The following is a 13,730-nucleotide window of genomic DNA, read 5'->3' on the forward strand; positions in this document are numbered from 1 at the left end:
GTTCTGGTTAAGCACAATGGCATTCAAATACTAGTTGGAGAGAGAATCCATAGACCCTGTAAAGGAACTGGATCACTGCTGCAGACTCCCTGAGATGCCGAAAACCTGAGTCTGCTTGCTTTCTCAATGGGGAGGTTTGTGGTCTGGGGCAAGTTCCCAGCCCTGGTCACTGGCTGCTTGGAAATAGACTTGCTCCTGTTGGTGAGGCACAGTGCGAGTGAGACCGGACTTTAGGACCGCAGGCTGCGTGGAGACGGGCTGAGGCCTGTGACTGCCAGATTTCCCCCACTTCCCTGGCGACCTGTATGACTCAGCAGAGGCAGCCATAATCCCCCTGGGAATATAACTCCATTGGACTGGGAATCACACCCTCATCCCCAACAGTAGCTGCAGCAAGCCCCACCCAAGGAGAGGCTGAGCTCAGACATGTCTATCCCTGGCCCCACCTGGTGGTCTTCCTGCACCTGCCCTGGTAGCTGAAGACAAAGGTCATAATCCCTTAGGAGCTGTATGGCCCTGCCCACCGCCTGAGAAACCTGAATACTTAACCAGGTGTCCCTAGGACAAGTAGGCAAGTATGCATCCTCCCTATAGGACCACAGTTTGAAAGCACCACCTCCTAGCTGGAGGCCAACAAACACAAAACCAATGCACTAAACAAACGAAAAGAAAAAACAAGGACCCTCAAGAGTCCACTTCACTCCCCTACTACCTCCACTGGAGCAGGTGCTGGAATAGTATCCACGGCTGCAAGACCTGAAGATGGATCACATCACAGGACTCTTTGCAGACACTCCCCAGTACCAGCCTGTAACTCTACTGGGTGGCTAGACCCAGAAGATCAAAAACAATCACTACAGTTCAGCTCTCAGGAAGCCCCATTCCTCGGGGAAGGGGGAGAGTACTATATCAAGGGAGCACCCCATAGGACAGAAGCATCTGAACAGCAGCTCTTGAATCCCAGATCTTCCCTCTAACATAGTCTACCCAAATGAGAAGGAGCCAGAAAAACAATTCTGGTAATATGACAAGACAAGGTTCTTTAACACCCCCAAAAATCATACCAGCTCACCAGCAATGGATCCAAACCAAGACGAATCTCTGAATTGCCAGAAAAAGAATTCAGAAGGTCAATTATTAAGCTAATCAAGGAGGGACCAAAGAAAGGTGAAGCCCACCTTAAAGAAATAAAAAATGTGATACAAGAGATGAAAGGAAAATTTTTTAGTGAAATAGATAGCATAAATAAAAAGTTATCACAACTTCTGGAAATCAAAAACACACTTAGAGAAATGCAAAATACACTGAAAAGTCTCAGCAATAGAATCAAACAAGCAGAAGAAAGAACTTCAGAGCTCAAAGACAAGGCTTTCGAATTAACACAATCCATCGAAGACAAAAAAGAATTTTAAAAAAATGAACAAAGTCTCCAAGAAGCTTGGGACCGTGTTAAACATCCAAACCTAAGAATAATCGTTATTCCCAAGGAAGAAGACAAATCTAAAAGCTTGAAAACATCTTCGAGGGAATAATTGAGGAAAACTTCCCCAGCCTTGCTAGAGACCTAGGCATTCAAATACAAGAAGCTCAAAGAACACCTGAGAAATTCATTGCAAAAAGATCATCACCTAAGCACATAGTCAACCGGTTATCTAAAGTCAAGATGAAGGAAAGAATCATAAGAGCTGTGAGGCAAAAGCACCAGGTAACCTATAAAGGAACACCTCTCAGATTAACAGCAGATTTCTCAGCAGAAACCCTACAAGCTAGAAGGGATTGGGGTCCTATTCTTTAGCTTCCTTAAACAAAACAATTATCAGCCAAGAATTTTGTATCCAGTGAAACTAAGCTTCATAAATGAAAGAAAGATACAGTCTTTTCCAGACAAACAAATGCTGAGAGAATCCGCCACTACCAAGCCAGCACTACAAGAACTGCTAAAAGGATCTCTAAATCTTTTTTTTTTAATTTTTTTAATTATACTTTAAGTTTTAGGGTACATGTGCACAACATGCAGGTTTGTTACATATGTATACAGAAACAAATCCATGAAATACAACAAAACAGAACCTCCTTAAAGCATAAATCTCATAGGACCTATACAACAATAATACACGAAAAAAAAAAAGGCAAGGTATTCAGGCAACAAATAGCACAATGAATAGAATAGTACCTCATATCTCAATACTAACATTGAATGTAAATGGCCTAAATATTCCACTTAAAAGATACAGAATGGCAGAATGGATATGAATTCACCAACCAAGTTTCTGCTGTCTTCAGAAGACTCACCTAAACTCACATTAGGACTCACATAAACTTAAGGTAAAGGGGCGGAAAAAAACATTCCATGCAAATGGATACCAAAAGCAAGCAGGAGTAGCTATTCTTATAGCAGACAAAACAAACTTTAAAGCAACAGCAGTTAAAAAAGACAAACAGGGACATTATATAATGATAAAAGGACTAGTCTAACAGGAAAATATCACAATTCTAAATATATATGCACCTAACACTGGAGCTTCCAAATTTATAATACAATTGCTACTAGACCTAAGAAACGAGATAGACAGCAACACAATAATAGTGGGGGATTTCAAGACTGCACTGACAGCACTAGACAGGTCATCAAGACAGAAAGTCAACAAAGAAACAACAGACTTAAACTATAACCTAGAACAAATAGACTTAACAGATATTTACAGAACATTCTACCCAACAACTGCAGAATATATATTCTATTCATCAGCACAGAATGGAACATTCTCCAAGATAGACCAGATGATAGGCCACAAAACAAGTCTCAGTAAACTTAAGAAAATCGGAATTATATCAAGCACTCTCTCAGATCACAGTGGAATAAAATTGGAAATCAACTCCAAAAGAAACCCTCAAAACCATGCAAATACATGGAAATTAAATAACCTGTTCCTGAATAATCGTTGGGTCAACAACAAAATCAAGATGGAAACTTAAAAGTTCTTTGACTGAACAATAATAGTGACACAACCTATCAAAACCTTTGGGATACAGCAAGAGCAGTGCTAAGAGGAAAGTTCATGGCATTAAATGCTTACATCAAAAAGTCTGCGGCCTGGCGCGGTGGCTCACGCCTGTAATCTCAGCACTTTGGGAGGCCGAGGTGGGTGGATCAGGAATTCGAGACCATCCTGGCCAACATGGTGAAACCCCGTCTCTACTAAAAATACAAAAAAATTTAGCTGGGTGGGGTGGCACGTGCCTGTAATCCCAGCTACTCAGGAAGCTAAGGCAGGAAAATCCCTTGAACCAGGGAGTCAGAGGTTGCAGTGAGCCGAGATTGCACCACTGCACTCCAGCCTGGTGACAGAGCGAGATTCGTCTCAAAAAAAAAAAAAAAAAGGGCTGAAAGAGCACAAATAGATAATCTAAGGTCACACCTCATGGAACTAGAGAAACAAGAATAATCCAAACCCAAGGAGACAATGGATCAGGACGAGTGGCTGAGGAGTGGGCCCAGAAGCCTTGGGTAGCAGCACTGGAGGTCCTAAGGACTCCAGACTGTCCTTAAATGAGGAGAGAGCTTCCCAGAGTGGCGATGGTCAGCATCACTAATTACCAGGAAAATGCAAATCAAAACCACAATGTGATACCACCTCACTCCTACAAGAATGGCCATAATCAAAAAATCAAAAATTAATAGATGTTGACATGGATGTGGTGAAAAGGGAACACTTTTACACTGTTGGTGGGAATGTAAACTAGTACAACCCCTATGGAAAAGTGTGGAGATTCCTTAAAGAACTAAAAGGAGATCTACCGTTTGATCCAGCAATCCCACTACTGCGTATCTACACTGAGGAAAAGAAGTCATTACATGAAAAAGATACTTACACATGCATGTTTATAGCAGCACAATTTGCAATTGCAAAAATGTGGAACCAGCCTAAATGCCCATCAATCAATGAGTGGATAAAGAAACTGATATATATACATACCATGGAATACTACTCAGCCCTAAAAAGGAACAAAATGATGGCATTTGCTGCAACCTGGATGGAATTGGAGACTATTATTCTAAGTGAACTTAGGAATGGAAAACCAAACATCGTATGTTCTCACTCCTATGTGGGAGCTAAGCTCTGAGGACACAAAGGCATAAGAATGGTACATTGGACTTTGGGGATTTGGGGGAAAGGGCATGGGGGGGGCGAGGGATAAAAGGCTACACACTGGGTACAGTGTATACTGTTCACGTGATGGGTGCACCAAAATCTCAGAAATTACCACCAAAGAACTTATTCATGTAACCAACCACCACCTGTTCCCCAAAAACCCACTGAAATAAAAAAAAATTAAATTTCAGATATTTTATCTGAAAATAAAATATACATGCATACATGTATATACATACATATATGTAACTGCTAAAAATCTATAGGAAAATATAAGTTATTACTTCTCAAAAAAAATAATAATTGGTGTCAGACACAGCTTTCAGTGATGCCCACACACAGCCACCTGCTGAGTGGACACAGCCACATGTACCACAGATGATGGGCTTGCAGATGGATACTTACCCAAGGGGGGACCTATCCACAGGCCAGATTGACCCAATTAAATTCCCTCTAGCAAAAAATTTAGAGACACAGAGGGAAGTAACCAATGAGTGGAGAACACTGAGCAATCAGGACTCAGGGTAGCATCACCAGCCAAATAGGGCCAGTCTTGAGAAGCTGCTGGAGAAACAGAGGAAAGATATCACACTGCCGCTGTGAAGTGAGAAAGGCGTGCAGATGCCAGAGGAGCCCGGGCTGCCACAAGTGAGATGAATGAGCTCACAATGCAAAGAACAATCGATCATTTGTCTGTCTGAGAACACTTAGTGTCTAAATCGTAGGTATCAGCCCTTAAAACGATGGCCCTGAAACTCACCTTCCTTATCCCCATGCTTTCGAGCTTCTCTTCCAGGGTGTCCTCCAGGATTGGTCTGAAGTGCTTCAGCAAAGTGGGGTTACGCCTCAGAGCTGCCAGCACCTTGTGCTGTTCATCCTGGGAGTCCTCCATCTCTGTAGCATGAGACAATCACCCAGATCAGCCTGGGCACCTGAGTTCTCCATTCCCAGAGCCCTACTGCACCTGCCGAGCCCTCACACTGCCAGGAATCCTGGTCGGTTAACTCAGGACTTGGAGATTGCACTTGAGCCCCTAAAGCAGCTTGTTCTCTGGGCTCCCTTCTGATCTCAGATTCCAGGCCCCACTGCTGTGGGTTCCAGCCTAATCCTAGCCCCACCTGATACCCTCATCTCGTTTCCATGCCAGGCTCAATTCTGGTCCAGGTGATAAACTGGTGAACAAGAGAGACAGATCGCTGCTCCCTCAAGTTTACTGTCTAAACCGGAGATTCTCCCTCTAACTTTAGCATATATCAGAATCACCTGGGCATGGGTTAAAAATTAATAGTCCCTCACCTCACCCTTCGAAGAGTCTGATTCCATAGGTCTGGGGGAGGACCCTAGAATCTACATTTTAACATACTGAGATGATTCTGATGGAGGTAAGCCACAGACCATACTTTAAGAAATACTGACCTGAGGCTAGCAAAATAAGCAATTACAATTAAATGTGGTAAATGCTACAAAGGAGCAGTCCAAGGTGAGTCAGGGAAGGCCTCCTACAGTGTTCTTCAGGTTCCATCTGGGGGCCTCTGTGGTAAGACCAGGACCAAGCCCTTTGACTCACTCAGTAGACATTAACTGAACAAGTAGCATGAGTGTAATCAGGCTAGGGCTGGATGCTAAGGACACAGAAGCCCATCTCTCATCCCCGAAGGACCTCACTCACAATCAAGGGTGGTGAATTTCACTGCTGGCTGCGAGTTGGAATCACCCCAGGCTGATTCCATCAGAATCTCTCAAGGTGGACCCCAACGCTTGATATTTATATTTTAAATTCTCTAGATATTCTAATAAACAGCGAAGCCTGAGAAACAATGATTCTAGGACAATGGTCCTTAACTGTGAGCCAAAGCATCAGCATTACCTGGTAACTTGTGAGATGCAGATTCTCAGCTCCCACTCCAAATCTACTGAATCAAAAATTCTACAGGTGGGACCCAAAAATCTGGGTTATAATAACTCCTCCCCTACCACCCATTCACCTCTGACCCTGCGTGATTCTGCTCAATAAAGTTTACACCAGGACATGAGCCTCAACCTTGTCTGCACATTGGAATCACCTGCGGAGCTTTAAATGCTACTGATGCCTGGAACCCACCCACTCCATGTTCTGCTTTAGGTAATGTGGGGGTGTAGCGTGGTCCTCCAGACAGTTCAAGCTTCCTGGGTGATTCTTAATGTTTAGCCAGTTGTAGACAGCCACTGGTCTCACAGTGGTTCTCAAACTTGAGCAAGAATCAGAATGCCCTGGAGAGTGTCTGAAAACAGACTGCTGGGTCCTGCCCCCAGAGTTTCTGCTTCAATTTGTCTGGCATGGGGCCTGAGAATTACAACTTTGTATTTCTAAAAAATTCCCAAGTGATGCTCTTGCCTGCTGGTCTGGGACAGGAAGAGGTAGACAAACAGTGTAGTAAGCAAGTAAAACCTCCACTGTAACAGCAGGGGCATGGCCACGGGATCCCCTGACTCATCAGTCTCAGCCTCCTCCTCTCTAGAACCCTGCATCCACTGTTTGAAGATGTGATTCATCCTATCTGAGTTACTCAACAGATACCTTCCTCAAAAGTGATACGCAATTCTAATTTTTACAACTGTATCCCAAGGTTAAATGCACTGGGAGGGTAGGCGGAGGCAGTAGAGGACTAACTGGTTAAATAAATTTTAGTTCATCCATCTAAGGGAAGACTGCAAAGCCCTGAAAAAATAATGAAGCAGTTCTCTTTAAAGGGATATGAAACCATTTCCTAAGTAAGTTGTTAACAATATAACTAACTGCAGAACAATGTGTACAGTGTGTTCCCATTTGGGAAAAGGGAGAAGAATGGGTACACACATGTGCTTATATTTGCACATATTCCCATGTAGCATGGAACGATAAATGAGAAACCATTAACAGTGAAACTTCTGGAGAGGAAACTGGATAGCTGGGCAGAAGGGAGGCCTCCTTCTCACTGTATACCCTTTTATACCATTCCTTTTTTTTCCCAAAGTGCATAGATTACCATCTCAAAAATAAAGAAAAACATTACTTAAAAAATAAAATACCCCATGATGAGCTCTTTGATGGCACAATTAAAACTTGTCTGGGTGTGTCCATTGGGGAACTCTGAAATTGTCATATCATTGCCTTGCTCAAACAAACGGGACCTGGTCAGTAGCTTTTCCAGTCAGCACTCACTCATCTGTCCTGGGAGCTTCCTCTCCCTAACTATCCCTAAGATCTTCTTGCAGTCAGGGAGCATCTCTCTTTTTTTCACTTTTCTTTTGCATCCCTTGGCTACATCTGGTTGAGAGGTCTGCAAATCAGAGTCAGTCACCGGATAGGGTGAATAAAAACAGCAGGTGCCCAATGCTCTGAAAAGGGAGCCGAGGTGGATTCCTATGCATTAGTCAGGCCCTGTGGGACCTGTCTGCAGCACACTCACAATGTAGAATAAAACAGCAAAGGCCATTTTAAGTCAACTCAGCGAGTTCTCTTCCACTGTTCTGCATAGTCGCAGGTGACAGTCAGTAGGGCAGGCTGTGAATCAGACGTCCCTCCAAATCCTCACTCAGCTACCTGCTAGCTTTGTGACTCTGGACAAGCTAATGACCCTCTCTAGGCCTGGGCTTCCCCATCACTAAACCAGCAGATTGTATGTTAGTACCTGCATGTCACATGCCTGGCACACAGAAGGTGTTAAGAAATATTATTTCATGTCCTTAGTTCCCTCCACTCCAGCTTCGGATGTCCAGATACAGTTAAGTAGAGACAAACTAAACAAGGAGGAGGGCAGCAAATCTGTTTCTGCACTGGACACCCAGGAAAGAAAGTAAGGTCCCACCTTCCTCCGGAGAGTCCTCCTCTGTGTCCACAGCCTTTGGCACCTTGTGGATCCCTGAAGAGAGGAGGAACAGTTAGTGGCACCAGTGCCCTGGACCCCATCCCTGACTAGAAGAAAAGTACAGAACCCCAGCTGAGTATGAGCCAGAAAGAGAAAACCCTCCAGTCAGTGCATCTTGACTGGAGAGAGGCAGGACGGAGCAGACACTGGGGGCAGAAAGATCAGAGTCCACACACTAGCTTTGCCCCTCGCTATCTGTGCAAGAGATGGCAAGTCCTTGAACCCCTCTAAGCCTCAGTTTCCCCATCTAGAAAATGAGGATAATTCAATAGTGAGCCATGTAATGAGATGATAAATCTGAAGTGGCTGGGGAAGGGTGTGGCACATGTCTATTATCAATGGCTCTGCTCTAGCTCCATCCCTCAAGAGGGTCTCCAACCCTCAAGAAGTTCAGGGCCACAGGGGTCGGGCCTGTCTGAACTGGCTACATGGCTGGGAAGGGGATGGGCGGAAGGCAAGGGATAGGAAGAAATGTGAGTTTGCAATAAAAGGCAGAAGTGTAGCTAAAGCCATAGGACAGGGGAGCTGGGGGTGGAGGATGAAGGGCCAAGCTTCACAAGGGGCTGTCCAAGGTCCTCTAAACAGGAGCAGTCCCCTGTGGGTTGCCGTCTACCTTTAGATGCCAGCACCTGCACCCCATTACACACAGACACACGCATCCCCACACCAGAGTACCCAAGAGGAGGAGACTGTATATGCCAAACAGGACACATTCACATGGGGTTGGGGTCAACTTGCTGAACATTGGGAACAAGGTAAAAGTTGCTGGCAACCCTGAATCCTGATTTTCCTCATTCGCTGCAGGCATGGTGAATTAGAAAAGCCTTCTCATGAGCCCCCACTCCACCCATAACCACCTTCCTCCCCACTGCCTCCATCCCTTTACAGACAGGAGCAAGCCAGGCAAGAAGCCCTGCCAGCTGCATGGAAAGCCTTCAGCACAAACAGAGCTGCAGCCTGTGTGGCCCAGAAGCCTGACACTACATGTCCACAGGCTGCTGTCACCAATCCACCACCCATGAATTGACTGGGGGAGAGGGAAAAGGAGGGAGAAAAGCCAGAGACAATAGTCAAGACTGCTACACACTGCCCTGTGTAGACACTTACCTTCCACCTTCCTGAGAGACAAGGACTGGATCTGCAAAGAGGTGGAATAGAGCGGGTTACAACCAGCAGAGAACGTTGTGAGAACTCTGCTTTGAGCAGTGTGTCTGCCTAGCACAGTGAGGAAGGGATGGCTACAGATTCCATGACTCACGTTGGGAACTGGAAGGAGCTCAGATGCACCACCCCAGCCCCCTGACACATCTCTGGGGTCCGTGTGTGAAAGGGAATGGCAGCATGCTCCATTTTCCAAGGTGGGGAGGCAAGAATGTCCCCTCTTCAAAGAAGAATTATGGCTCGAGGGCAGGAGCCCCATAGAAACAGAGTGGGACAGGCACACAGTTGTTCCTATTGGTATAATTCATGGAAAACAGCCAGGGCAAGGGAGAGGCTCCCTCCCACAATGTGGGCGTCTGAGCAGAGCACTCCCTGGGAGGAAGGAGTCAGACACATTCCCGGACAGGAGGCCAGATGTAGACATTCACTGAACTGTCTGCTCAACCCCCCTGCTCCAAGAAGTTCCTGTTCCTTCCCCCTTCATGGCTGCAGGCAGGACAGCCACAGGTGAACAATGAGACTTCACACCACAGCCGGACCCAACATCCAAGTTAAGGCAAAGAGCTCTGGACTGGTAATGAATGATGTCAAAGCTGCTGGCAGCCAATTGTTTGTGGTTTTTCTTGGTTCGTATATTTGTTTTACCACATAAAACAGATAAGCAGCAGAAGCTGATCTTCAGGGTAAAAGGAAAAAATAAAGCAGTTATAGAGAAAGGAACAGAGACACACAGAAAAGGAAAACTGATGACCACATTCATGTCTCTGGTTTCAGTTTACTCCCAGACTCAGCTGCTCCCTGCCGTGAGCTCTGTGAGATGCTCCATCTACCCTTATGACAAACTCCCTCTTCTACTTAAGCTTCGGTTGCTTTTTATTACCTGCAGTGGCACATGCTGACATATGACTCATCCAGTATCCATTCCCCACTGCTGTCTCCTTTGCCTACCTCTACTCCAAACTGCAAAACTAGTTGTTTACTTTTCCAGCCTTTTTTGCAGCTGTAGTTTCCCATGTGACACAGCTTTGACCAATAATATAGATAAGCACAAGTCTTGGGAAGGGACCTTTTCATCAACTTCTTCTGCCAAATATGGTTGTATGGTTGGGGCTACAGTAGTCTGCTTGCAACATGAAAGTGAAGCGGGAAACAAAAGTCATCACACTGAAGATGGTAAAAAGAAAAACACAGTCTGGATTCACAATGGCATACTACTTCTGCTAACCAAGCCCAGCAACTGTCAGCTCTCTTGCTGTGAAAATAAAAATAATAGTCCCTAATAGACTATTCTGTTATCTTTAGCCAATAGGTTCCTAACTGAATCATTTGCAAATAAGAGTTCTGAGTAACATACAGGACATTACAGCCAGCAGGGAACACTGTGGAAACTCTGCTGTGGTTTCCTTCTTAGGAAACCTCCAGACTAGAGCTTAGTGCAGAGCTGAGTGTTTTGGGGGGAAACTGAAAAGTAGCAAGACAGTGGGGTAGTTATGTCACCTGGGTGAAATGTGGCTGGGTGTGTGGGAAAGCACAAATAGCAAGGGGTGCAGGAACAAGAGGCCAGGACTAGACAGTAACAGTGGGTGCTCAGCCCAGGGAAGCTGTGTGGAGCCTGGTCCATGAGGTGGGTGGCAGCAGAGGAAGATACAGATTTTCCATAGACCTGGGGCTCTGGAGGGGGAACTCAGCCTCGACTGGGCAGAGAATTGTCAGCAACAGGTAAAGAGTCACAGGGGCCAGCTTTAGGAGAAAGGTGCTAACTAAGTGCCTTTTCATCACACTGCTTTATCTCTCACCTCATCAGAGGCTGTTCGTTTATGAAAAAGGTACTGGTTAAGGAATTCTGCCTAAGAATATTGTGTAAAAAACACACGCTTTGCATTCTTCCTGCCTGGCCAGAGTTGAATCTCATCACTTACCGAGTGCCCCATGAGGACTTGAGTGAGGCACTTCCCTTCTCCAGCGTATTTCACCGTCTGTCGAATGAAGATGGGGAGAAGGGGATGCCTACCTTGAAGGATAGTAGTGAGGCTTAAATGAGGTAATAAGCAAAGTATCAGTGAGGTGCTGAGCGTTTTATATGGTCTCTGCTGTTAGAGTGGCCCCATCTGCCAGCAGCCCCTAAGGAGATGGCACATCTTCAGCCTGGAAGGAGGCAGCTACAGCCTTATCATTTTGTGCCCTTCATGCCAGAGGACTCTTCTCTCTCCTTAAGGAGCCTGAGTGGTGAGACTAGCACTGATGAGCCCAGAAGAATCCAAGGAGATCCTCACAGGAAAGAGGCCCAGGGACACCAAGGCCTGGCTGAAAGGAAGGGCAGACCTACCATCTCCTCCTGGGAGGCAATGATCCTAGCTTGTTCCTGCAGCTGGGCACGGAGGGTGCTGATCTGGCACTGGGACTGGGCAGCTGCCTTCTTCTGATCCTGAGACAGGGAGGCCTGGAGCCTCTGGTTCTCCTCCTGTAGCTGGCGGGCACAAGATGGCTGGTCAGTCAAATGTCTGCAGGGACATCTTAGTGCCTGGTGTCTGCAGGCTCAGCACCTGTAGGCAAGTGCCAGGCAAGCACAGTAAAGGATTTTGAGACCTGGACAGGCTTTCTAACAAGACAACCTTCCAGTCTGGGGACATTTTTGTGCTGTGCCTGAGAAGAAGTAAGAATGGAATGCATGCCTTTAAGACCAGGAGAGAAAGGTGTAGCCACCCATTGAAGAACAGTCAGATAAATTAAAACCATTTGAAAATCATCAAATGGATGTTTTTAGGTGAAAACAAGAGGTGAAGAAAACAAGTTAACATGCTACTTCTGATGTAATAGCAGAAATAAAGTGAAAATATTTATTAATATTTGCATAAAGAAACTTTAGAAGAATACAAAAGAAAGCCATAAAAGTCACCTGAGCAGTAGGTGTTGGAGACAGGTAGATGGGGACAGGTGGGAGTGAGACTCTACTCAGTGTCTTATATCTTAATATATTTCTCCTGTTTCTGGAACAGGAAATGTGAATGTGAATGTGAATGTGAATGTATTTCCCGTTTGAAAATGCTTCAGTTTCAGCTTTCTACATATGGCTAGCCAGTTTTCCCAGCACCATTTATTAAATAGGAAATCCTTTCCCCATTGCTTGTTTTTCTCAGGTTTGTCAAAGATCAGATAGTTGCAGATATGCGGCATTATTTCTGAGGGCTCTGTTCTGTTCCATTGATCTATATCTCTGTTTTGGTACCAGTACCAGTACCATGCTGTTTTGGTTACTGTAGCCTTGTAGTATAGTTTGAAGTCAAGTAGCGTGATGCCTCCACTTCCTTACACCTTATACAAAAATTAATTCAAGATGGATTAAAGACTTAAACGTTAGACCTAAAACCATAAAAACCCTAGAAGAAAACCTAGGCATTACCATTCAGGACATAGGCATGGGCAAGGACTTCATGTCTAAAACACCAAAAGCCATGGCAACAAAAGCCAAAATTGACAAATGGGATCTAATTAAACTCAAGAGCTTCTGCATAGCAAAAGAAACTACCATCAGAGTGAACAGGCAACCTACAAAATGGGAGAAAATTTTTGCAACCTACTCATCTGACAAAGGGCTAATATCTGGAATCTACAATGAACTCAAACAAATTTACAAGAAAAAAACAAACAACCCCATCAAAAAGTGGGCAAAGGATATGAACAGACACTTCTCAAAAGAAGACATTTATGCAGCCAACAGACACATGAAAAAATGCTCATCATCACTGGCCATCAGAGAAATACAAATCAAAACCACAATGAGATACCATCTCACACCAGTTAGAATGGCGATCATTAAAAAGTCAGGAAACAACAGGTGCTGGAGAGGATGTGGAGAAATAGGAACACTTTTACACTGTTGGTGGGAATGTAAACTAGTTCAACCATTGTGGAAGTCAGTGTGGCGATTCCTCAGGGATCTAGAACTAGAAATACCATTTGACCCAGCCATCCCATTACTGGGTATATACCCAAAGGACTATAAATCATGCTGCTATAAAGACACATGCACACGTATGTTTATTGCAGCACTATTCACAATAGCAAAGACTTGGAACCAACACAAATGTCCAACAATGATAGACTGGATTAAGAAAATGTGGCACATATACACTATGGAATACTATGCAGCCATAAAAAAGGATGAGTTCATGTCCTTTGTAGGGACATGGATGAAATTGGAAATCATCATTCTCAGTAAACTCTCACAAGGACAAAAAACCAAACACCGCATGTTCTCACTCATAGTTGGGAATCGAACAATGAGAACACATGGACCCAGGAAGGGGAACATCACACTCTGGGGACTGTTGTGGGGTGGGGGGAGGGGGGAGGGATAGCATTACGAGATATACCTAATGCTAAATGACGAGTTAATGGGTGCAGCACACCAGCATGGCACATGTATACATATGTAACTAACCTGCACATTGTGCACATGTACCCTAAAACTTAAAGTATAATAATAATAATTAAAAAAAAAAAAGAAAATGCTTCAGATAAAATAAAA

General features: G+C 44.7%; 1 protein-coding gene across 7 annotated transcripts in view; it reads right to left on the reverse strand.

Annotated features, from left to right (window-relative positions):
* Positions 1 to 13,730, reverse strand: part of DZIP1L (DAZ interacting zinc finger protein 1 like) — an 83,965-nt gene that overhangs the window by 40,655 nt on the left and 29,580 nt on the right. For 6 of the 7 annotated variants that reach the window (XM_054681082.2, XM_054681080.2, XM_054681079.1 and 3 more), the window contains 4 exons: positions 11,529 to 11,669; positions 9,149 to 9,179; positions 7,982 to 8,035; positions 4,915 to 5,048 (listed from right to left, as the gene is read on the reverse strand). In XM_054681082.2, the coding sequence (XP_054537057.1) occupies positions 4,915 to 5,048; positions 7,982 to 8,035; positions 9,149 to 9,179; positions 11,529 to 11,669 (360 nt within the window). The remainder of the gene's footprint in view (positions 1 to 4,914; positions 5,049 to 7,981; positions 8,036 to 9,148; positions 9,180 to 11,528; positions 11,670 to 13,730) is intronic. The other variant, XM_054681083.2, reaches the window with a different exon arrangement.

The sequence above is a fragment of the Pan troglodytes genome, chromosome 2 (assembly GCF_028858775.2).
Source record: "Pan troglodytes isolate AG18354 chromosome 2, NHGRI_mPanTro3-v2.0_pri, whole genome shotgun sequence".
NCBI classification, from domain to species: Eukaryota; Metazoa; Chordata; class Mammalia; order Primates; family Hominidae; genus Pan; species Pan troglodytes.